We start from the raw sequence: 23,526 nt of genomic DNA on the forward strand, positions 1-23,526 counted from the left end.
CAAATAGCCCCTAAGTACTTTAATTGCAGTAGAAGACTCTCTGCACTCCTCCCGTTAGCAACGCCAGCCCATAATAGCCCTGCCCAGAGATTTACAACATACAGTGTTGTGAACAGACCCAAAGAAACGGCCTATTTTCACGGCCTAAAAGAGGTTTTACCTGAAAGAAACTACACAGTTCCATTGTTCACTATAATATAATTTTTTCCAGCCCTTCAAAGTGCAGGAAAAACACAGTTTTTATTTGGACCTAACCAACTCACGTATCCCTCCGCCCAGGGTTAGCGCCCGCCGATCAGCAGTTGGTTAGCTCCAAATAAAAACTGTGTTTTTCCTGCACAAACTCTGGCTCAACTCGCAAAACCTGTTTCCATAACAAAAAGTCGTATTTTCCTTTTATCGATGCGCTGACAAATCCACCCCCCCCTCCAAGCGTAAAAACTTTTTTGCGAATTCACTGCCTTTTTTTGAATTTCTGGCGTTTCCATCCAAGTATTTATTCGCAATTTTTGAAAATGTGAATAAGAGAAGGTGGATGGAAACACAAGGGGGTCTTACTTGGCGTAGGCCTTCTCCAGCAGAGCGCTCCAGAACTCGCTGCCCTCGGCCGAGTGGACGAACATCAGCTCTCCGTCTTTGACGGGCAGACGGTCGTCGATCACCACGTCCACCCACTCCCCGAACTGCCAGAACTACACACACACACAGAGAGACAGAGACACACACACACACACACACACACACACACAGACACACAGAGAGAGACAGAGAGACACAGAGACACAGACACACAGAGACAGTCCGTCTGGTTAGATAGATAAAGAGATAGAAAAAACAAAACAAAAAAACAATCGAACCAAAAACAAATTCAACAAGGCAACTTTTAGACGACATGGTCTGAGTTATACCATAAGGATTTAGATCAAACAAGCATTTACTTTCACAACAAATTTATATATTTCTTTTTGGTTTTAAACATATTTTTGAAAGAGGAAATCAAACTACACATTCTTAATTCATCATCACAGTTATTCCACAGGTTAACACCTCTAACAGAAACACATCGCTGGTTAATATTAGTTCTTATTTGAGGTTTTTTTAAAACACCTAATCCCCTCAGTTCATACCGACTCTCTCTGATTTCACACAGCCTCTGAGTACTATGACAAAGCATGTTATTATGCACTTTAAACATGATTTAGTTTTTTCTAATTCTAATTTGTGCCATTTTAAATTTCACTAAATACACAGGTACACAGGAACAGGTGCGGTCTCACCTGGAAGTGGAAGATGCCGGCGTACTGATGGCTGAAGCTCTGACCATGAGGAACCACACGGTGCAGCAGCCGCTCGTTCAGAGTCAGAGAACCGATGGCAGCCAGAAGCCAGCAGTCACCTGGGAGACAGAGGTAACTACTCAACTACCAAACTACCAGCACACACACACACACACACAAACACACACACACACACACACACACACACACACTACTACCTTCAACTGACACTAGACACATCGACTGGTTTCAGCTTCATGTTAAAACATCTTGTGAGTTCAGACAGGACAGTGGAGGAGAGACTGAGGGAACGACACAGTCCAGATCAGCACAGTCAGGAATCGATCCGGCGATCGCTGCATTGGAGACGTCCTTCGGCTGCCTTTTTCTTTTTTTTTTTTTGTCCTCCGGCTCCCCAATGACCAGCGCGATCGAACTTTGACGTCAGTCACGTGACGAGCGGCCAAAGCAGCTGAAAATATTTGCTGTTTTGGAAGCTGTCTTGTCTGAAGCTAAGTAACCCTCGAGCGTTTTTTTTTTTTTTTTAAAGTATATTTTTTGGCTTTTCATGCCTTTATTCGATAGGACAGTTGAGAGTGTGACAGGAAATGGGAGGCAGAGATGGGGGGAATGACATGCAGGATAGGGCCACCCGACGCGGGACTCGAACCGGGGCCGCCTGCAGCGAGGACTATAGCCTCAACACATGGGGCGGGTGCTCTACCAACTGAGCTAAACTCCGCCCCACCCTCGAGCGTTTTTGACGCTTTGGAAGCTTGTATAGACCACTTTGATTCATTTAGTTTCTGAGGTGCGTATGGGCGGGGATAAGGGGCAGCGCCGTAATGTAACCGTACGGGGGGGGGCGGCGACAACACAGCAGAACAATCCTGCCTAGGAGCTGTCCATGGTTACTTAACCAAAAGTCTCTTGAAATATCAAACAAAGAAGAGAACTATGTCATTTTCTGCTGTACCTTGTAGTTTGGCCTTGGTGTCTCTCTCTCTCTCTGTGTTTCCTCAGATCCACCGGAGCTCCATCTCTCTGCACCAGCCGCCGCCTGCATCGCCCCCCTCCCTCCCCTTCCCCTGCTGCTAGACCGGCCTCCCCTTCCTTCCCATGGACCAGTCTGCCACCCAGCCCTCCCATCGAGCTGACCGGCTCCCACCCTGAGCTTTCTCCTGGTTTTCCCTGTTAAAAGGGTTTTCCATGGAGTTTTTCCTCAGTGGATGTGAGGGTCTAAGGACAGAGGATGTTGTTATGATGGGATGTAAAGCCCTTTGAGACAAACTGTTTGTAAAAACAGGCTATACAAATAAAATTGCCTTGCCTTGCCTTGCCTAGCCTAGCCTAGCCTAGCCTAGCCTAGCCTAGCCTAGCCTAGCCTAGCCAAGCCTAGCCTAGCCTAGCCTAGCCTAGCCTAGCCTAGCCTAGCCTAGCCAAGCCTAGCCTAGCCTAGCCTAGCCTAGCCTAGCCTAGCCTAGCCTAGCCTATGGACTGTGGAAGCTTGAATGGCCAAAATACAAAAGTTATCATGACGTGAACCACATGTTGCGGTGTAAAAAAAAAAAAAAAAAAAGGTTGTTGATTCGGTGGAAACCCGGCTTAACGGGCGGGGGTGGGGCCCCCCCGCCTCGCAGGGGCTGCGGGGGTATACTTTAGGGCCCAGATAAGGGGGACGGCCGACGCAGCCCGAGAGTAGGCACAGGTGAGGTGATATCTATGACTGCACTGATTGCTGTTTTGTTCAGAATCAGCGGGAGCGTCACGCCACACCTTTCGATCGTGAGTTAAAACATTTTGAGTTGTAAAGAAGTGTATGAAATAAAAGAAATGGATGAAGACAGAAGCAATGCCTTGTTTTGGTTTGTGGACACGCATTGAAGGTCAGCCTCCCGCTTTGAAGGTGCCATTATAAAGCTTTTAGTGTGAACAAGGGACAAACAGCTGCTGCCTGAGAGGAGGAGGAGGAGGAGGAGGAGGAGGAGGATGAAGATGAAGAAGAAGATGATGATGATGTAGAGGAAGATGAAGGAGAAGATGATGATGATTGAATATGATGAAGATGAGAGAGTTCCAGGAAGTGGCCGTGCTGCAGCCTGGACGTCAGCCGACTCCATTATCGTCCTAATGGTCTCCTGGGAGACACTAATGCTAAGCTAAGTGCTAAGTGCTAAGCTAAGTGCTAACGTTAATGGAGTTTCCACCTGATCACTGATCAATACCAGGTCAGAAGTGACGGCTGAGTGCTGCCTTCAGGAGCCGCTCGGTAAATAGTCCAGTCATTTTATGAAAAAAGGTTGAACAAACTGCAACAGAATCAAACTCAACTGGTTTTGTATCCTCAACATGTCCTGAGTGAGGGGAAAAAAAGTCCCAGAAGAATCCCATTAGGGGAAAGTTTAGAAAAAGACCCAAACATATCCCATAATACGCCTATTCATTATTGTTCTCACGTGAATAGGGTAACGTTTTTAACCTTTAGATATCTCCATGAAAATTACTGAGTTGATTACTTACATTAAGACAAACAAAAAATGTATCACAAGTTTTTTTTTAATTCTTTGTTAACATGAGCAAATTTGCATAAATTTGCATAAATTCCACCGTTTTGACGGCACATGTATATATGAAGTTGCTGTGGTGGTACCGGCATGAAAACTGGAATGAGTTGACTCCATCAGTCAACCGACAAGTTGACCACTTTAAATTTCAAGATGACTGCAATTTTTCAAGACAGCCACATCCTTAGTAGAGCAGGTATGACATGAGCCAACAGTGCATAATCCAATTACGTATGGCTAATTTGCATACATACAACACCTGATCTAATTAAGCAATATTACCCTCGAGGGTGTGCTTTAACGTCATTTGAGCACGACGGTGATGCGGTCAGGACCGAGGCGCTTGCGCCGAGGTCCGCAAGCATCACCGAAGTGCTCAAATTACGTTTAAGCACACCCTCGAGGGTAATATTGCGATTATACAACAATTACCAACAAAATAGAGCGTATAATTAAATAAATATTCATGTTGATGGACGTTTTGCTCTCAAAATGTAAAGTTTTTTGCGAGTGTGCTTCCCGTTTCCATGGAAATAAATGGGGTCTGACTAATAACTGAAACACAATCAGTCACGTCAGTAGACTCCTATGTGTAATGGAACCTAGTTCACCTCTACAGCAAATAGTCCGAACCTTAGTAACGACCTAGCAACAGAAATGATTTTCTAGTCCCAGATGAGTGAACTCTGAGCTGACGTTCATGTTTTAACGCGGTCTCGGACTTTCCTGAACTAAATCAACACTGCACAAACTCGCACAAGTTATGACAAAGATGCCGTTTTTTTCCTTTCACAGATGTAGCTTCTACAACCGCAAACTCTGCATGTAAATGAAGTTATAGCGCCGTGTCGCCGACACAGCTGATAGAGAAAGACAAACGATTACTCCAGATTATTTAAAAGCCCAAAAGGCGCCAGAGAGAGAAACATACAGGTAATCACCTCCGTTTTATCCAATGAAATATTCAGCTCCAGGCCATATTTTAAAAAAACATATTCACCGCGATCACAACTCGTGTCTCTCCGACTTTGTAACGTTCCACACATGGGAGGGAGACAATCCTCTCTGCTGTAACGGGGAAGTTTACAATATATTAACAAAAAATAAAATAACATGATTGTTCTATAAATGTGACTTTGGCAGCTGTCAGGAACAACCTACAGGAGGTCAATGTAGTTTGTGATTTATTTTCACGAGTAATAAATTACGAAAAATCCATGTTGCCATGGAGATGTGTAAACAACATGACATGGCGAAGTAATATTTTCAGTGATGAGTCAGCCGTGCTGTAATGCTGATTTGAGCACGTTCTAAATGTCTTATTGACCAATCAGATTGCTTGGTCGGAACTACTTGTTGTATAAACATTGAGTAGAGCAGGTGAAAATGTCTTGTTCAGTCTTGTTAACATATTACAGTTAAAAAACTTAATTTTAAGGTCTGAATGGAACCCATTTAGGCTATCAGGTGGTTTCTTGTCGGTTGACCGATGGAGTCGACTCATTCCAATTTTCATGCCGGTACCACCACAGCAACTTCATATGTATATACATGTGCCGTCAAAGCGGTGGGATTTATGCAAATTTATGCAAACTTGCTCATGTTAACAAAGAATTTCAAAAATCTTAATACATTTTTTGTTTGTCTTAATGTAAGTAATCAACTCAGTAATTTTCATGGAGATATCTAAAGGTTAAAAATGTTACCCTATTCACATGAGAAACATAATGAATAGGCGTATTATGGGCTATATTTGGGTGTTTTTCTAAACTTTCCCCTAATGGGATTCTTCTGGGCTTTTTCTCCCTCACTCAGGACATGTTGAGGAAACAAAACCAGTTGAGTTTGATTCTGTTGCAACTTGTTCAACGTTGACCGCCATTTAGGCTTAAAATTACTGGACTAAAAACCCAACGACCGTAGAACCTTTTTACACTGCTGGTGGGCGTGGCCTCAGCAGGCTGCTCTCTGATTGGCTGCTGGGTGGGCGTGGCCTCAGCAGGCTGCTCTCTGATTGGCTGATGGGTGGGCGTGGCCTCAGCAGGCTGCTCTGTGATTGGCTGAGCTCTCTAACAGAGCAGCAGCTGTTTGTGTGGCTGCAGCTCGTTAGTGGAGAGACTTCCTGTAAACACTGTTGGAGAGTTGGAGCTCGGCCCACTGAGGCATACTGATCATTCCTGTCTGACCCCGTGTTTACACACACACACACTCACACACACACACACTAACACACACACACACACACTGAGGGCTCCACCCGGCCGTCCTGACTCACTCACTCCTCTGCCTGTGAGGATCGACCGGCTCCACCATGACTTTCACATTTCATTTCAACTCCAAACTCCAGAAGCTTCTAGATTCTCTGCTACACGGAACAATCTGCAGTCAGAGCTCAAACTCCAACGTCTGGTTGGTTTCTCTGAATGTGTTCAAGTCCATGATAAACTCCATTACATCCAGGCTTCAGGAGGGAAAATTTCAAATTTATTTGAGTGCAAATGCAAATGCAAAGATTTGGGGTTTTTGCAGTGTGGAAAGTCAAAGACAAACCGGTTGAGCCTCTCCCAGTGCATTCTGGGAGAATGTGTGTGTGTGTGTGTATGTGTGACCCACTAAACTTATGCTGCAGATCTTATCTTTCCCACCTCCAACTTGAAAAAGTGCAATCTAACATGTCGGCGCTTGGTGAAGTCAGAGAAAGAAATCTCACCCGACTTCTCTGAGCATCAGTCGTCTGTTAATACTGCTGTAAATTATATTCATATCTATATTTATATCATTGTCACTTACTTTGCAATGTTTTTATATCAGTGGTCACTTTACATCACAATATTCTTATTTCATGCACACCTGCAGTAGTAGTATTTATATTATTTATACACTTATATTTATATCATTGTCACTTACGTTGCAATATTTTGATACACATCCTCAGTAGCCTACTTGTTTTGCACACTGCCTGGTTGAAGGTTGATTTGTTTTATTGTTTATTGTGTTTTAGCCCTCCCTACTTTCTTTCTTTCTTAACATGGCTGATGTAACAACTACAGTTCCCCGTTGTGGGATGAATAAAGTAGGTGTACATCTAATCTAATCTAATCTAATCTAATCTGACGTCACACAACAACCTGCACCGCGTCCGCGCACAACCACACAGTCAACGGTAAAACATCTATTAAAATGCTTTTAGATCCTAAAATACAATAAAATGTTCTTTTTCTAAATAGTTTTTGTGTCCTTTGTTTGTCCCGGTCCAACGTGTTTCTGGTTGTTCTGGTTCTGGTGAAGTCAGAACTCTGAGTTTTCCTACTGGTCTTGAACGCAGCATTACTCACTGAGAGTGATGCCATCATGGTTATCTATCTAACATCTCTGTTGTGTTTCCTAGAAGTGTTGATTCATTTATCTGTTTGTGTTGCTGCTGCTGCTTCGGTGTTAATCTCTGTTTGGATTCTGACACATAGCCTAGCTACCGCCCGTCCGTCCGCCCGTCCCCTAGCAACAGTCGTCAGGGAAGTCCCCTGGCTGCTGTGACTCACCCAGCGCTCCCTGGCAGATGTCGGTCCTCGTGGCTCCGCCCACGATGAACTGAGGCTCCTCCACCAGCTCCTGCAACAGCCAATCACAGCCCGACGCCCGGTTTACGTCAATATTATAGAATTAAGTTCATATTATTAACTTAATATTAAAGGGATAGTTCAACATTTTGTCAAATTGTCCCATCGCCATAATCCCTATAGTCATAGCAGTAGGTTCGTTACCTTTAATTGTCAGTGCAAGCTGTTTTTAGAACGGCGGAGCAGAGCCGTGAGCTGCTCAGAGCTACGCCACGGAGGCTCATTATGGGATTTCTTGGTTTCCCTCATCATCAAACTCATCAAATACACAATCCAACAACTCCACAACGCTCTGGTGGACAAGTTGTGAGCTGCACATTCACCACGCTATGAGATAATAACACAACGTTACCACACAGAGTTGTTTTAGAGGGAAATGCAGAGACTGTTGATGAAAAACTGTCCCTGAAGGCAACGTGCATCAGCGGTTTTACATGAATTTCCCTCTAAAACAACTCTGTGTGGTAACGTTGTGTTATTATCTCATAGCGTGGTGAATGTGCAGCTCACAACTTGTCCACCAGAATACTGTTGTTATTATATACAAATATTCTTGGTAAGATTTTGAGTTTTTGCAGTGTACAAATGTATATCCATACACTGCAAAAACTCAAACTCTTACCTAGAATATTTGTCTTATTTCTAGTCAAAACTAATCTCTTTCCACTCAAAATAAGACTCATCACATTAAAAGCAGTTTGTTTTTAGACACTTTTTACTTCTTTCAAGCTGATTTTCACTTGAAATAAGTAGAAAAATCTGCCAGTGAAAGTGAAAGTTTTTTGTGCTTATAATAAGAAAGAAAAACTTGCTCCACTATCAGATTTTTCTACTTATTTCAAGTGAAAATCTGCTTGAAAGAAGTAAAAAGTGTCTAAAAACAAGCTGCTTTTAATGTGATGAGTCTTATTGGAAAGAGATTAGTTTTGACTAGAAATAAGACAAATATTCTTGGGAAGAGTTTTTGCAGTGCAACTTGTCCACCAGAGCGTTGTGGAGTTGTTGGATGGTGTATTTGTTACCGTGGGTCTCTTCCAGTCCACGCCGCGGGTCTTGGCGGTGTGGGGGCCCAGCTCCTTGAAGCCCAGCGAGGCGGGCTCTGTGGGGAAGGTGGGGTCTTGGAACAGGGACCCGTTCTGCAGACATTCCTCCTGGAGCCGCTGGAAGTCCTGGTTCAGGTGTCGGACGGCGTTCTGCACCGAGCCCAGACCGCCGGCCCGCTGCCGGTCCCTCTGGATCCGCCCCGACACGCCGCCAAACATCCTGACCCACAATGCACCGGGAGCCGGGGTTAGCATCATGCTAACAGGCTAAACTCAGACAGACTATGGAGAGCCTCAGTGGAAGCAGGAAGTAACGTCGTTGCCATGGGAACTCAACTCTGAAAAAGTCTCCATGTGAGTGAACGGGAGTCAAAGTTTTATTTCTAATGTGATTGAATCCACCACTTTATTTTCCCATGATCCATTGCGTCACACCACAACAGAAGTGGGTTTTAGTAGCATTGTAGCGAGCGGCTAACTGGTAGCGTTAGCAGCTAACTGGTAGCGTTAGCAGCTAACTGGTAGCGTTAGCCACCGGGCTGCCAAAACCGTTTTGACTAAATCTGATGTTTGTTAAGTCTAGAAAACAAATTATTGAACAAACATTACTATTTCTGTGTGCACGTTTATATAATTAGTCATGGTTATCGTAGTTGTTAGCTTAGCTGCTGCTGACAGCTAACAGCAGCAGCTAAGCTAACAGCAGGACGTCAGCTGTTAAAACCCTCCCGTTGTGGGACACGACATGAAACTACTCCAGTTAGCTCAGTCATGTTGGAACTAGGATATCCGCTGGAGAAAATATTTTTTCATGGAGCGTTTATTGAGTTATTTAAGACACTGCTAACGGCTAACAGCTAACGGTTAGCCCAGCTAATCTAAAATGTTGATTTTTTGATTTTGATTTGATTTTGATTTTATTTGCACAATTAACAAAAGAAGAAAAAACAGCATAAAAACAGCAAACCAGTTGTGCAGGTGAGATTAAAGAAACCCAGATGGGCTTATAAGAGAAATCTCACCTCATAAAAACAAAAAATAAGAGACCACAATAATAAACAAAACAAGCAAAACATAAAAAGTATAAAATGTTTGAAATGTTTGTTCAACAACTCGTTTTATAGACTTCATAAACATCAGAGTAGAACCGTGGTGTTTTAAACAGGTAGAGGTCAAAGGTCAGAGAGTTTTATCATCACATTAGAAATAAAACTTTAACTCCCGTTCACTCACATGGAGACTTTTTCTGAGTTGAGGTCCCATGGTGCAGTTACTTCCTGCTTCCACTTTGGCGTGTCGTTGCTAAGAGACCAGAGTGTGTAGCTACCTGCTCCTGGTCACTGAGCTCGTAGGAAGCTGAAGCTGGTCCTGGTTCTGGTTCTGGTTCTGGTTCTGGTCCTGGTTCTGGTCCTGGTCCTGGTCCTGGTCCTGGTTCTGGTCCTGGTTCTGGTTCTGGTTCTGGTCCAGTCTCCACCTGCAGACAACAGGAAGCTGCTGGTTCTTATGGAGCCGACAAGAAGCTGCATCAAACCCCATTAACGATCAATAACCAATAACCTGTCTCAGTCTCTTCCAGCTGGACGTCGGTCGACCACTTAAAGATGATTATACATACATATACATTAATATATACATCAGTCACAATGTCTGTGAATGGAAGAATTCAGACAACTGACTCCAAACCTGAGAACGGTTGCAACATATTAAACACAACTTGTGCTTTTTGTCTCAATAAGCAGAGAACTATTTAGTTATTATGTATTTATTTAGTAGCCTAATAGGCTATTTATCAGAGAACAGCTGCTTTATCGGCCTTGAGTCAATGTGCAGATCATTAAACATGTAGGCTATTATAGTTTTAGATGATTTTTCACTATATAACATCAAATAAATTGAACTCTTTTGTCCCGTAGAACAACAATAGTTAGTTAGGAGTAAGTTCTTTTTCTCATGGTCTCTAATGGTCTAACAGCTCTGTTCATCAGGAGGAACAACAGATTCATAAACTGTGTCCATGTTGAGCTAAACATGATTCATTTTATACTTTTATGTTAAATGCATTTGCATATTTAAAATAAATTCAGTTGTGTGGTTTGATCCGAGCTGCTGAGCCTGAAGTTGTTGCAGCACTATGTCCTCCACCATGTCCCCACCCTGTCAGCCCTGAGTCTGACCAAACACCATGAACCAGCTACACAACTACACAACCACACAATGACACAACCACACTGACACATTCTCTAACTGTGTCATTTAATAGTGAATGAAACCCTGGTTCAGACTGAGCAGGTCTGGGTTCACTACAGACGGTCTGGACAGAAAGACTAGAACTCAGCTGATAGAAAAGCTAGAAAACTGAAGCTGAACAGCTGTAATTATATGTTTTATATTTCAATCAATCATGTCTAACGCAACTATATATATATATATATATATTTTTTTTTTTTTTACAATTCAATGAATCATGTCCAATCCTCCTGTAACCATGTAAATGGCAAGGCAAGGCAATTTTATCTGTATAGCCCGTTTTTACCACCAGTTTGTCTCAAAGGGCTTTACATCCCATCATAACAACATCCTCTGTCCTTAGACCCTCACATCCACTGAGGAAAAACTCCATGGAAAACCCTTTAAACAGGGAAAACCAGGAGAAAGCTCAGGGTGAGCAACAGAGGAGGGATCATCACCCAGGACAGAGATGTTGTTACACACAAGAAAACTGTTTACAGTTTATATTATATATGTTTTTATACAGTTTATAAATGTACTTCTCCTGTTATCTACCGGTCCTCTGTCTTTATGGACTTTCATGTTAATAGTTGTGTTGTTCTGGGGACTAGAGATGTAATCTAGCTGCAGGGCTAAAATCTCACTGTCCATTAATACACTGTCCCAACTAAATCAACTAAACTAAAGTAAAGTAAAGTACAGTAAAGTACAGTCTTCTCTGACTCAGACTTTCCGTTAAATATCGATCAATATCATCAGTCTCCGCTGTTAGGAGTGTGACGCTGCAGCTTCTCTGATTGGCCCACAAACACGATGACGTCACCGGAGTTTCTGCTGAATCAAGGTGAAAACAAAGAAAACAGCTGATGCCTCAATAAACTCCCAGAGAACGGACCGGTACGGACCGGTACGGACCAGTTACGGACCAGAACTTTGAGATTAGGCTACTTTATGAAAAGTGCTGTACAAATAAAATGTATTATTATTATTATTATTATTATTATTATTATTATTAGAACAGACCGGTACGGACCAGAACGGACCAGGACAGACCGCAACATCCCCTCCGACCCACTCACCTGTGCCTCAGTCCGGGTGGTGGTCCTGGTCCAGCTGCGTCCGGTCTCCGCTGCAGGACTGAGACTGAGACTGAGCTAAGTGAATCCTGGTCCTGGTGGATGCTGCTGTGATGTGATGCTCCGCTGCCGCTGCAGCACCGAGCGGCTCCGCCCGGCGGGAGGGGCGGGGCTACAGCATCAGCACCAACCACCACCAACAACAACAACAGGAGGAGACGTCGGTGACGCAGCGCAACCTGCTGTCACCACGTTCATCTCCCGCCCTCAGCATCAAATACATTAAACATCTCTAACACACACACACACACACACACACACACACACACACACACACACACACACACACACACACACACACACACACACACCCACCATGGATGTAGGCTATAGATGCCACACACACACACACACAGTTAGGGACTGTCAAGGAAATTAGGTGTTTAGCTAGAATTGAGTATATTTACATTTTATTTTAAAATGCTTCTCAATGTACATTGTCTCTCTTCATCAAATAAAAGGAATTGAATTGAAAAGTCACTTCCTGTAGTGGACAATAAAACAAACAGAAAAACACAACAGAAAACAAAGACAGCCAGAGGTCTTTACAAGTCACTTACAGAACATTTCTCCATAATAGAGCAGCTACGTTTTGGCAGCTTTCTTATTTCTTATGTCCTTGATTGTGGCAGCATAAAGGTGCAGTTCATGTTTAAAGGGTAGTTACAATGTTCGGTTTGGATGTGAAATTTCCCCAAACTCAAGATGAACTGAGAGAAAAAGCAAAAGTCTCTGTCTTGGTCTTCATTCATAATAAATAAAGATAAAACTGATCATTCTTCCTGTTTTCACTTGCACAAAGTGTTGAACATCATTCCAAACAGTTTTACTGTATCAGCACAATGATAAAATAAGTGAGAATTGGTTTCACAGAAGTCACACACATAGTCAGTGTCTAGTTTAAATCTTTAAGGGGTTTTCTTTGCAGGGGAGATTTGATGTAAAATTTTAAACGGGAAGGAATTGAACTGAAAAGTCACTTCCTGTAGTGGTCATGTGACGTCACAGGTGGAGGAAGTGTAGTTTTTTATGGTCAAACCTTTATCAGCTGCTGTTATAACCCAGCCTGTGATGTCACTGTGATGTCACTAGCTGGTAAAAACACAGGTGAACCTCAGATGGACTCATGAACTCATTAGCAGTTGATAACACAGTTGAGATGAGATGAGGTTTAAAGGGACAGTCCAACATTTATTCAGATCCTCCTCTCACCATAATAACCCCTATAGTCACAGCAGCAGGTTCATTATCACCTTTAATTATCGGTGCAAGGTGTTTTGAGATGGGCGGAGCAGAGACGTGAGCTGCTCAGTGATAGATAGTAACATCACGACATATGAAGCAAATACTCTGAACTACTTTCTCTTCTGAAATCCCTCCGCCCAGCAGTCGTGTCTGAAATGTAGTTCCGGCTGCATTTCCCTCTACAACAACTCTGTGTGGTAACGTTGTGTTATTATCTCATAGATAGATAGATAGATAGATAGATAGATAGATAGATAGATAGATAGATAGATAGATAGATAGATAGATAGATAGATAGATAGATAGATAGATAGATAGATAGGAGGAATTAACTAAATGTGGAACTGTCCCTTTAAAATGAGCCTTTACATTTGTCATTAATGATTTGATGAAGCTAAGCTAAACATGGTGGAGCTGTGTTAGGTAGATAGATGAGTTTATTGGTCACATGCAAAGCTAAAACCAAGGTTAAAAAACAGTGCAGTGAAATGCAAAGCTAAAAACCAAGCTCTCGACTGTACCAATGAAACACAAAAGTTTGTACTGATCCTTTAACTCCTCCTGGACCTCTGTGTGTGTGTGTGTGTGTGTAGCAGAGTAAAGAGACTGCAGCACGCTCAGTTGTAGTTGTTGTTGTGGATAGTATTTATTGCCATTACATGGACATGGTGTCAGTCAGGTAGAGGTGTAGTAGATAATGAAACACATAACAAGCCTCGGCCTCACATACAGATATAAAAGTAGCATCTACGTCTAGGAAGGAAGGAAGCGTCTCGGCGGCTGGAAACAGGAATATGGCGAGTTGCTGCGGTAACACTGAGGCTCCGGGCGCGGGCGGGCGAGGACGAGGAGGAGCGGTCACGGCTCAGATCATGGCGAAGGTTAACCACTGCAGGGACACAGAATTTAATTAATAATAATAATAATAATAATAATAATAATAATAAAGGTTAAATAAAATAAATCAATAAAGACAGGGGGACCGGGTCAGACCAGATTCTGGTTTCATCACATGGACTCTCAGAGCAGAGAGTTTGTTTTTCTCACCTGGTGGAAGTCGAGCTCGATGCTGCCGCTGTCGTGAGCGTCGACCTTCTTGAAGATCCCTGCAGGAGAAGATGTCATCATCAGTACATCTGGAGCTCATGTTTAATCTGCACTCATCTCATGTCGGATTTTTTATACTTAACTTCATTCATAATAAGAAATACTAATGTTCTTACCACTGTATTTACGAACACGTTATTATTTAAAGTGATACGCCAACATTTTTTTTTACGTGTCTTGCCTCACTCCCGAGTCCATGACCAGCAGATAGACACCATCCTTTCGACTGTGCGTGCAGTAACCATGGAGATAGAGCCGTATCGCCGTAATTAGCTTAGCTCAAACGCTGGAAGTGTATGGGTAGTGTTAGCCTGCCTCCACCGAAAGTCGCTAATTAGCTTAGCTCAAACACTGGAAGTGTATGGGTAGTGTTAGCCTGCCTCCACCTAAAGTCGCTAATTAGCTTAGCTCAAACACTGGAAGTGTATGGGTAGTGTTAGCCTGCCTCCACCGAAAGTCGCTAATTAGCTTAGCTCAAACACTGGAAGTGTATGGGTAGTGTTAGCCTGCCTCCACCTAAAGTCGCTAATTAGCTTAGCTCAAACACTGGAAGTGTATAGGTGATTTCATTTTAGCTCTAAACTCTGTAAATATAGCACTTTATTGACATTTCAAACATTTTTAGGCGAGAAAGTAGCCGTTTAGATCAGCAGTGTGTCGTTAATTTGTCTAAATACCAGCTGTTTACTATTTCGTTCGGACAAATTCGGCGAATTTAGACTTGGGAGTGAGGCAAGATACGGAAAAAAAAAATGTTGGCGTATCCCTTTAATAATTCTGAATAAACCACTAGCTTCCTCTGTTGGCCGTGATCTAAATGAGCCGTTGACTCACTGAACATCATCTCCAGTCTCATCAAGCAGCCGACAAAGTTGTCGAAGTCGATGGTCATGTCGGGGTCGGAGTATCGAGCCACCAGCTGCTGGTAGATGGTGTTGTTGAGGGTGAAACCTGCAGACAGACAGGGCAGTGAGCACACAACCAGGCTAACAACAGGCTAACAGAAGGCTAACACCAGGCTAACAGCAGGCTGACAGAATGCTAACAGCAGGCTAACAGCGGGCTAACAGCATGTTAACGCCAGACTAACAGCAGGCTGACAGAAGGCTAACACCAGGCTAACAGCAGGCTAACAGCAGGGTAACAACAGGCTAACAGCAGGCTAACAGCAGGCTAACACCAGGCTAACACCAGGCTAACAGCAGGCTGACAGAAGGCTAACACCAGGCTAACAACAGGCTGACAGAATGCTAACAGCAGGCTAACAGCAAGCTAACAGCAGGCTGACATGGACGTCTCTGAAATTCTTTTTGTTTTCTGTTAATTTAACAATCAACATGTAAATAGGAAGTGTAAAAATTGGTCAGTGAGTAAAAGTTGTCATCGACATTAACATGGACAATGCTAGCTCAGTCGACCCCTAAATTGACATAAATTAGACCACGGACCCCTAACAAACACCAGAAATAGGACTGTATGTGTTACTTTTTTTGTTAATGTACGTTCAATTAGGACCAATGGCATAGCCTACAATTTTTGGAAATATTGTAGAGAAATTTCTGGAAGAAAAAGTGGTAAAATTTCTCCAAAAACATTTAAACATTAAAAAAGAAAGTGGTAAAAATTATCCCGCTCCCCCCCCAAAAAAAAATTCTAAAAAAAAAAGAGTGGTAAGACTCAAAGAAAAAAAAAAAGTTAAAACTTTCTAGAGAAAAGTGGTAAAATTTCTAAAATACCCCACTTTGAGAACCATTGCTATAGCTAACATTACTGAGTCCGCTAAAGCTAATGCTAAGGAATAATTTTCATCCTTATAGTGATTCAGTGTAAATTAGTTTGTAATTTCAACATGTAACAAAATAAAAAACATCATTCTATAAAAGCTGTTAATTATGTTTCAGTTTGTGATGTAATTAGAGTCAGAGGCTACGCTAGTTAGCATTAGTGAAAGGCTCACACTGCCAACACAGGGTGTGACCTACCATCATCATCATCAGTTTACTGACAGTGAGTCCAGAAGTCGCAGCATAAAGAAACACAAACATCAGATTTAAGTTGAGAGAGAAACAGAAGTTAGTGAGACACAACTGAGAGGAAATAAACACGGAGAGGAGGAGGAGAAGAGGAGGAAGAGGAGGAGAGAGAAGGAGGAGGAGGAGGAAGAGGAGGAAGAAGGAGGAAGGAAGAGGAGATGAGCTGACCTGCGTCTTTGAAGGCCACCCTCATCTCCGGCGTGCTCATGGTGCCCGAGTCGTCTGAGTCGTTCTTCTTATAGATGGACTGAGGACACAAACACAGAGTGGTGAGGTCATAGTGACTAGATGAGGCCTTCTGCTTCTCAGCGTACGTCAACACGGCGGCCATCTTGGTCAGGGGTTTCTGACCGTAGACATATAAACGTCTGACCAGCAGTTAGACCCTGTAAAACACATTTCAGTGTATGGATGCATGTGGGTGTGTGTCTGAGTATCTAAGTGTATGTTTAATACATACATACAAAAAAAAAAAAAAAGTTGTTGTATCATAAATATATGTCTGACATTTGACGGCTTGAAAACTGGTTGAATATTCAGTGAGTTATGGCGATTTTAATGGTTGGTAATGGTTGATGATAGACGTCTGCCTCTGTTGACTAGTGCAGGAAGTAGACACGGCTTCCCCCTGACCAAGATGGCCGCCGCGTTGACGTATTCCACTCAATAGAGCTGCCTGAGAACGCAGCATCTAGTCAGTATCCACCACTTTGCCGGAGTTCCGCAGCTCTTAAAAATGCTCATTTGCGCCTATATCGTGGCCAGCACTCGATAATAATAGTTATAAAGTGATATGCAAGATAAAAAAAAAAAAAAACTCTGATTGTATTTCCATGAGGTAATTGTTGATTGAGCTGCGGAACTCCGGTGCACTCGGTGATCGACTCGTCAGGGCTTCCTCACCAACGAGCGGCTCCCGGAGGAGAAGTAGGTGAGTTGAGTTGCATCTCCTTGCTAAAGAAAACAGGCAAAGCTAGCAGATGTTTGACAACTCGTACTACGTGCTGGGACCCTGTGTGTACTATTGATGACATTTGGTGCAGTTCTGAGCATTATTTTGGGCAAATGGTGGCGTTTTGGTTGCGGTCAGACAGTGGATCCGGACAGCGCCGTGTGTGGCGATATTGCGGTATTTGCTGAAGTTGGTGGATCTCGTGAATGTAGCGGTCGGGCAAATTGATCTCTCGAGGGGGGGTCTAACTCGGTGTTACGGTGTGTTTGACCATGGTTTACACTTACGCCGGAATTTCACTTTAAGACACTGCTAACGGCTAACAGCTAAAGGTGAATCTAAAATGTAAGGAATGGAGTGTCATGGCGACACCCAGCGTCATTCCCCGGAAAGTGGTGGATAGGCTTTTCATTGGAGAAAAAAAAAAAAAAAATCCATGCATTTACCATGACTACTGAAACCATGGAAACGTAAACATAAAAGAGCAAAACTGGCAAAACAGGCTACGTTTTTGAGGTTGGGAAAAAGGTGGATATGTCTCACCAGGTATCTCTGGACCTTCTTCCACAGCGTGGCGAACTCTCCGAGACCGAGCTTCCCGTTGCCGCTGTCCTGCTGCAGGTTAAGGAACGCTGACGGACCGACTGACACACACAGGTGAGACTCACCTGCACACACACACACATTGATCACACTGTTGCTAGGATACGTCCATCAGGTTGACCATGATCCTGCAGGTGTCCATGCTGAAGCCGTCCGTCTTGATGTCAGTTCCTATGGAGACAGGAAGCAGGTGATGCGTTCAGGGTCAGGTGAAATACGTTAAAGGGATACGCCAACATTTTTTTTTTTCATGTCTTGCCTCACTCCCGAGTCCATGACCAGCAGATAGACACCATCCTTTCCACTGTGCGTGCAGTAACCATGGAGATAGAGCCGTATCGCCGTAATTAGCTTAGCTCAAACGCTGGAAGTGTATGGGTAGAGCTAAGCTAATTAGCTACTTTAGGTGGAGGCAGGCTAACACTACCTATACACTTCCAGCGTTTGAGCTAAGCTAATTACGGCGGTACGGCTCTATCTCCATGGTAACTACACGCACAGTGGAAAGGATGGTGTCTATCTGCTGGTCATGGACTCGGGAGTGAGGCAAGACACGAAAAAAAAAATAATGTTGGCGTATCCCTTTAACACTGCAGGCGATGCGTTCAGGGTCACGTTAGACTAGAGCTTCACTTTAACTCACGTTTGGCCACGATCTTGTTCATGATGGTTTTTAGCTCCGCCGCAGAAATCTCCATGTCCTGAAGACAAAGAGAGGACAGAGTCACACACCTGAGAGGACCGAGGACAGGTGAGCTGTCGTCCCCTTCAGGCTCCTCCCCCTTCACTGCAAAAACTCACATCTTTCCAAGAATATTTGTCTTATTTCTAGTCAAAACAAATCTAATTATAACTAAAATAAGTATATTTATACATATACATACATAGTTATACATAAAAAAGTAGCTTGTTTTTAGACACTTTTTACTTCTTTCAAGTAGCCTATAAATGTCTCTTTACCCTAGCAGCAGCAGCAGATCTCTTTGCTCCGTAGGTGGGTCTAGAAACGAGCCATAGGAACTTTTTGAGTCTGGAACACCGTTTGTGTTGACCAATCACAGCGCTCTATCTGTTTAGAGAGTCGTTGGGCGGCTTAACGCCATGACGACATACATTTTAATTGGCTCGTCAGGCTAACGTCATCCTGCTCTTTGCTCTGATTGGTCGTAGCGCCGCTACCCTATTGGTGCAGAGGCAGTTTGACAGACAGCCTTCATCCCCCTGGACTGAGCCGAGGTCTACCGCTCGTTGACACACTAGACATGTTAGTGATATAGTCTGGTGCGTCAGGCTACCATTCAAGCAGATTTTCACTTGGAATAAGTAGAAAAATCTGCCAGTGGTGCAAGTTTTTCTTTATTACAAGCACAAAAAACTTGCTCCACTATCAGATTTTTCTACTTATTTCAAGTGAAAATCTGCTTGAAAGAAGTAAAAAGTGTCTAAAAAAAAGTTAATTTTTAGGTGATGAGTCTTATTTTAAGTGGAAAGAGATTAGTTTTGACTAGAAATGAGACATTTTGACTAGAAATGAGACAAATATTCTTGGTTAGATGTAGAGTTTTTGCAGTGTTAACTGTAACTTACGTCTCCGGCCAGTTTGGTGAAGAGTCCTCTGAAGCCAGAGTCCACTTCCTCGTCGGACACCGTCTCCTAGACGACAGAGACCAGGTCACTGTGCTGTCAATCATCTCATCCGTCTGTGTCTGTGTGTGTGTGTGTGTGTGTATTTGCCCCCGCCTTTTTTCTGAGAAATTTTCCCACATTTTTCTATAATTTTTTGAAAAGATTTACCACTTTTTCTAGAATTCTTGAGTAATTTGACCAGTTTCTTCTCAATTTAAAAAAAACAAAACAATTTACTATTTACTATATACTGTTTTTACTTTTACCACTTTTTAAAATTATTGTTTGACTTTTCTTTTTCTTTTTAAATTTTACCACTTTTCCTAGAATTTCTTTGCGAAATGTTACCAGTTTCTTCTAAAACTTTTATGACTTTGCTTTATTTTTGTTGTTGAAATTTTACCACTTTTTCTGAGAAATTTTACGAGACCCCCCCCCAAAAAAAGCAAAATGTTACCACTTTTTTAAAACTTTTTTTGTTTAGTTTTGTGACAATTTTTTTACCACTTTTTTCTAGAAATGTTTCAACTTTTTGGGAGAAATTGTACCACTTTATTCCAGAAACCAGCGGTCTATGTGATACAAGTATGAACAGTTTACCACCTAAAAAGCATGTGTGTGTGTGTGTCTCTGTGTGTGTGTGTGTGTGTGTGTGTGTGTGTGTGTGTGTGTTAGTTGTACTCACGTCGTCCAGCTCAGCGTGGACCGGGTCGTCACAGGGACTGACAGAACACAGGACATGAAACATTAGAAAACACAGACACAAAACATATTAGAGAAGTTGCTCTCGTATCTCAGATGCAGCAGAATGTTTCACGGCTTCTAGTTGAAAACAGACAGAATTAAGTCTTTTAACTTTTGTAAGAAACGTGATTAACAATAAAAACCTACAGTATTTATTAGATCTGTTTCCGTTCAATAGAAATGTAAAGAAACATACAACCAGACAGTCAAGATATGATAACTGACCTTCACCTAAACCCAGAACAAACCTTTAAAAACACACTGTAACATACAGAACCTTTATAATTTACCCAATAACATCAAAAACAACACACAAAAAGGCAGAAATAGACCATTTAATAAAGGGTAAATTCCATTTTAAAGGGCAGTTTGCCCCCTGCACGGTGAGTTCCAGCTTCTTCCCTCTGGACGGAGGTTTTTAATGACTCTGTAAATGAGAAAATACTGTCACCAGCCCTAAAAATTCAAGTTGGTCGTGTTTTTAGGAGTAAAATGTTGTATAAATCAGGCTATGAATGATATATCAACAATCCCCTCTGTAAAAACCTTCAGAATATAGAAAGGGATCAAACTGGAAGGTTTGGTGTCTGTAAGTGCTGCTGAAGTGGAGATTTCGGGCTCTTATACAACATTTTACTCCTAAAAACACGACGATATTTGAATTTTTAGGGCTGCTAGTATTTTCTCATTTACAGAGTGATAAAGAGAGATATCCAAAATCCCCTCTGCAAAAACTTCTGACTCTAGTATGTCAACAAAATAAAACAAGAATTTTGAAAGTGGCTTTTATCCATTGTTCAGATTTCGGATATGCAAATTAGTGCATATTTAATGAGATATTGCCTAATTTACATATTTAAACATACAATTTGACAAAACTTGTAATACAAAAAATATTTGTCTTAATGTAAGTGATAAACTTGGGAAGTTTCATGGTGATATCTGTTAGTTAAAAATTTTACCCTATTCACCTGTGGTGTCTCCTCAGGCTTCCTATCCATCTTGGACGCCATCTTGAAAATGACACCTTTCTAGTGGTCAAACTTTGGTAAACTTTTAGTATGTTATTAGGGACATCTAATACTATAAAAAACAGCTGAGAAACCTTTTGTTAGAATTTTTTTAGGGTTAGGTGTTTTTTTTTCATATGCACCCGCCTACTAGAAATAAGAGAAATGTTCTCGTTAAGATGTAGAGTTTTGACTAGAAATGAGACCAATATTCCTGGTCAGATGTAGAGTTTTTGCAGAGCAGAGACTCACAGCGTCTCGGTCTGCTTCTCGGAGAACACGCGGATGCAGAAGTCTCCGCTCAGGTGCGGCTCGAAGGTGGACGGGACGATGAGGTATTCCCCCGGCGGCAGCTTGAAGCGGGAGCTGACCTCCCTCAGGTTGATGAAGGTCTCGGACCGCGCCGTCTGGGCGTGCGTCAGGAAGAAGTTCTTGTCCAGGTGGACCTCGCGCTGCCCCTGGAACTGGATCGACCAATCAGGACAAGACAAGGGACAGGTTAGATTAGAGAGGCAGGAAGTAGAGACGGAATAACATCATGCACTGCAAAAACTCAAATATCCTACCAAGAATATTTGTCTTATTTCTTGTCAAAATGTCTCATTTTTAGTCAAAACAAATCTCATTCTACTTAAAATAAGACTCGTCACCTAAAAATGAACTTGTTTTTAGACACTTTTTACTTCTTTCAAACAACATTTCCACTTGAAATAAGTAGAAAAATCTGATAATGGAGCAAGTTTTTCTTTCTTATTACAAACACAAAAAAACTTACTTTCACTGGCAGATTTTTCTACTTATTTCAAGTGAAAATTTGTTTGAAACAAGTGAAAATGATCTGAAAACAAGTTAATTTTTAGGTGATGAGTCTTATTTTAAGTATAATTAGATTTGTTTTGACTAGAAATAAGACAAATATTCTTGGTAAGATATTTGAGTTTTTGCAGTGTGAGGTCCTGAGGTGGACAAAAAGTGGGAGGAGCCTCTGGGGCCGGATTCACCAATATGCTCTTAAGAAAGATCTTAAGAAATGTCTTAAGAAGAAAATTAAGAAGTTCATAAGAAAGTTCTTAAGTGCAATTCCTCAATATTTTCTTAAGAACAGTCATTTCTTACGAATTTCTTATTTTTCCTACTTAAGAACTTCTTAAAATAGCCCAATCATAAATATACGGATAGACATCACAATGGACATTTATAAAATGGAAAAGATAACAGCTTTCGTTAATCACAAATTGGAGAAATTTACATCATACTGGGAAAACTGGGTCAAATATGTCACGCCTCATAGGCCGGATTTTATTTTCACAAACCAGTAGCTATGATGTATGAGATTTTAACCGCCAGTGGGCCGATTTTGATGGATTTCAAAATCTGGTCACTTCCGGTTTAGACAGCCATTTTGAATTTTGAAAATGTCAGAAATGGATTCAGCATCATCAATAACCCCTAAAACCACTCCAATATTGCCCAGATCAGCCAAGTCAATGTTGTTGAAATATTGCCCATAGCAATTATGCTAAAGTTTGCTAATTATATCAATTACGCTAATTGTTCACTATATACAAGTTAGCATCCGGCAGTTTCTGAATGCTGGGGACCCATACTATCTATTACTTCAAATACATGAGTTATATGTCCAACCAGCATCCTCTAAAACCTAAGATTTGGCTTAAAATCCATCAAAATCGGCCCACTGGCGGTTAAAATCTGGTCACTTCCGGTTTAGACAGCCATTTTGAATTTTGAAAATGTCAGAAATGGATTCAGCATCATCAATAACCCCTAAAACCACTCCAATATTGCCCAGTTCAGCCAAGTCAATTTTGTTGAAATATTGCCCGTATAGGCAATTATGCTAATTTATGCTAATTATGTCAATTATGCTAATTGCCCAATATATATAAGTTAGCATCCGGCAGTTTCTGAATACTGGGGACCCATACTATCTATTTCTAATATAAAACTTTGGGGTACTCAACATTTCCGGGTACTCATTGTTGGCAAGTAGACTAAAACGGAGTTATCAATGAGTTAAGACTGAAGTTAAGATAAAAACGACACTAAAGAAGATGTTTTTGTTAGTGGATCTGGATGCAGACTGAGCCGACCTGCGGTGGGACCTCGTAGATGGCGAACCCGATGGTGTGCATGTCCTCGCCCTGTTTCCTGAGGCGGCGGCGGTTCTTCTGGATCAGACCGACCACGAAGCTGCAGCCCACCTCGCCGTCGTCGGGGTCGTCGTCCTCCTCCTCCAGCTTGATCACAAACTGAGGGTTGGTCCAGAAGGTGTCTGAGGAGGGGAGAGGGGACAGGGAACTATAAATATCTAGATAAGAA

The 23,526-nt window shown here is 42.2% G+C and overlaps 2 protein-coding genes across 4 annotated transcripts in view; both read right to left on the reverse strand.

Moving 5' to 3' along the window:
* capn1b (calpain 1, (mu/I) large subunit b) overlaps nucleotides 1-9,940 on the reverse strand; it is a 34,364-nt gene extending 24,424 nt beyond the window's left edge. The window contains exons 1-5 of the mRNA XM_085788224.1: nucleotides 9,829-9,940; nucleotides 8,481-8,721; nucleotides 7,381-7,450; nucleotides 1,278-1,396; nucleotides 559-692 (exon numbers count right to left, since the gene is read on the reverse strand). Coding sequence (XP_085644350.1) covers nucleotides 559-692; nucleotides 1,278-1,396; nucleotides 7,381-7,450; nucleotides 8,481-8,720 — 563 coding nt within the window. The 5' untranslated portion in view covers nucleotide 8,721; nucleotides 9,829-9,940. The remainder of the gene's footprint in view (nucleotides 1-558; nucleotides 693-1,277; nucleotides 1,397-7,380; nucleotides 7,451-8,480; nucleotides 8,722-9,828) is intronic.
* A 3,800-nt stretch (nucleotides 9,941-13,740) lies between these two features.
* Nucleotides 13,741-23,526, reverse strand: part of LOC146992629 (calpain-2 catalytic subunit-like) — a 31,708-nt gene continuing 21,922 nt past the window's right edge. For all 3 annotated transcript variants that reach the window (XM_085788234.1, XM_085788245.1, XM_085788239.1), the window contains exons 10-20: nucleotides 23,298-23,479; nucleotides 21,439-21,650; nucleotides 20,118-20,154; nucleotides 19,394-19,459; nucleotides 18,450-18,507; nucleotides 17,913-17,977; nucleotides 17,747-17,815; nucleotides 16,420-16,498; nucleotides 15,053-15,169; nucleotides 14,159-14,217; nucleotides 13,741-14,000 (exon numbers count right to left, since the gene is read on the reverse strand). In XM_085788234.1, coding sequence (XP_085644360.1) covers nucleotides 13,977-14,000; nucleotides 14,159-14,217; nucleotides 15,053-15,169; nucleotides 16,420-16,498; nucleotides 17,747-17,815; nucleotides 17,913-17,977; nucleotides 18,450-18,507; nucleotides 19,394-19,459; nucleotides 20,118-20,154; nucleotides 21,439-21,650; nucleotides 23,298-23,479 — 968 coding nt within the window. In that variant the 3' untranslated portion in view covers nucleotides 13,741-13,976. The remainder of the gene's footprint in view (nucleotides 14,001-14,158; nucleotides 14,218-15,052; nucleotides 15,170-16,419; nucleotides 16,499-17,746; nucleotides 17,816-17,912; nucleotides 17,978-18,449; nucleotides 18,508-19,393; nucleotides 19,460-20,117; nucleotides 20,155-21,438; nucleotides 21,651-23,297; nucleotides 23,480-23,526) is intronic.

Source organism: Trachurus japonicus, chromosome 1 (assembly GCF_045865225.1).
Source record: "Trachurus japonicus isolate A0001 chromosome 1, Traja_1.0".
Classification (NCBI taxonomy): domain Eukaryota; kingdom Metazoa; phylum Chordata; class Actinopteri; order Carangiformes; family Carangidae; genus Trachurus; species Trachurus japonicus.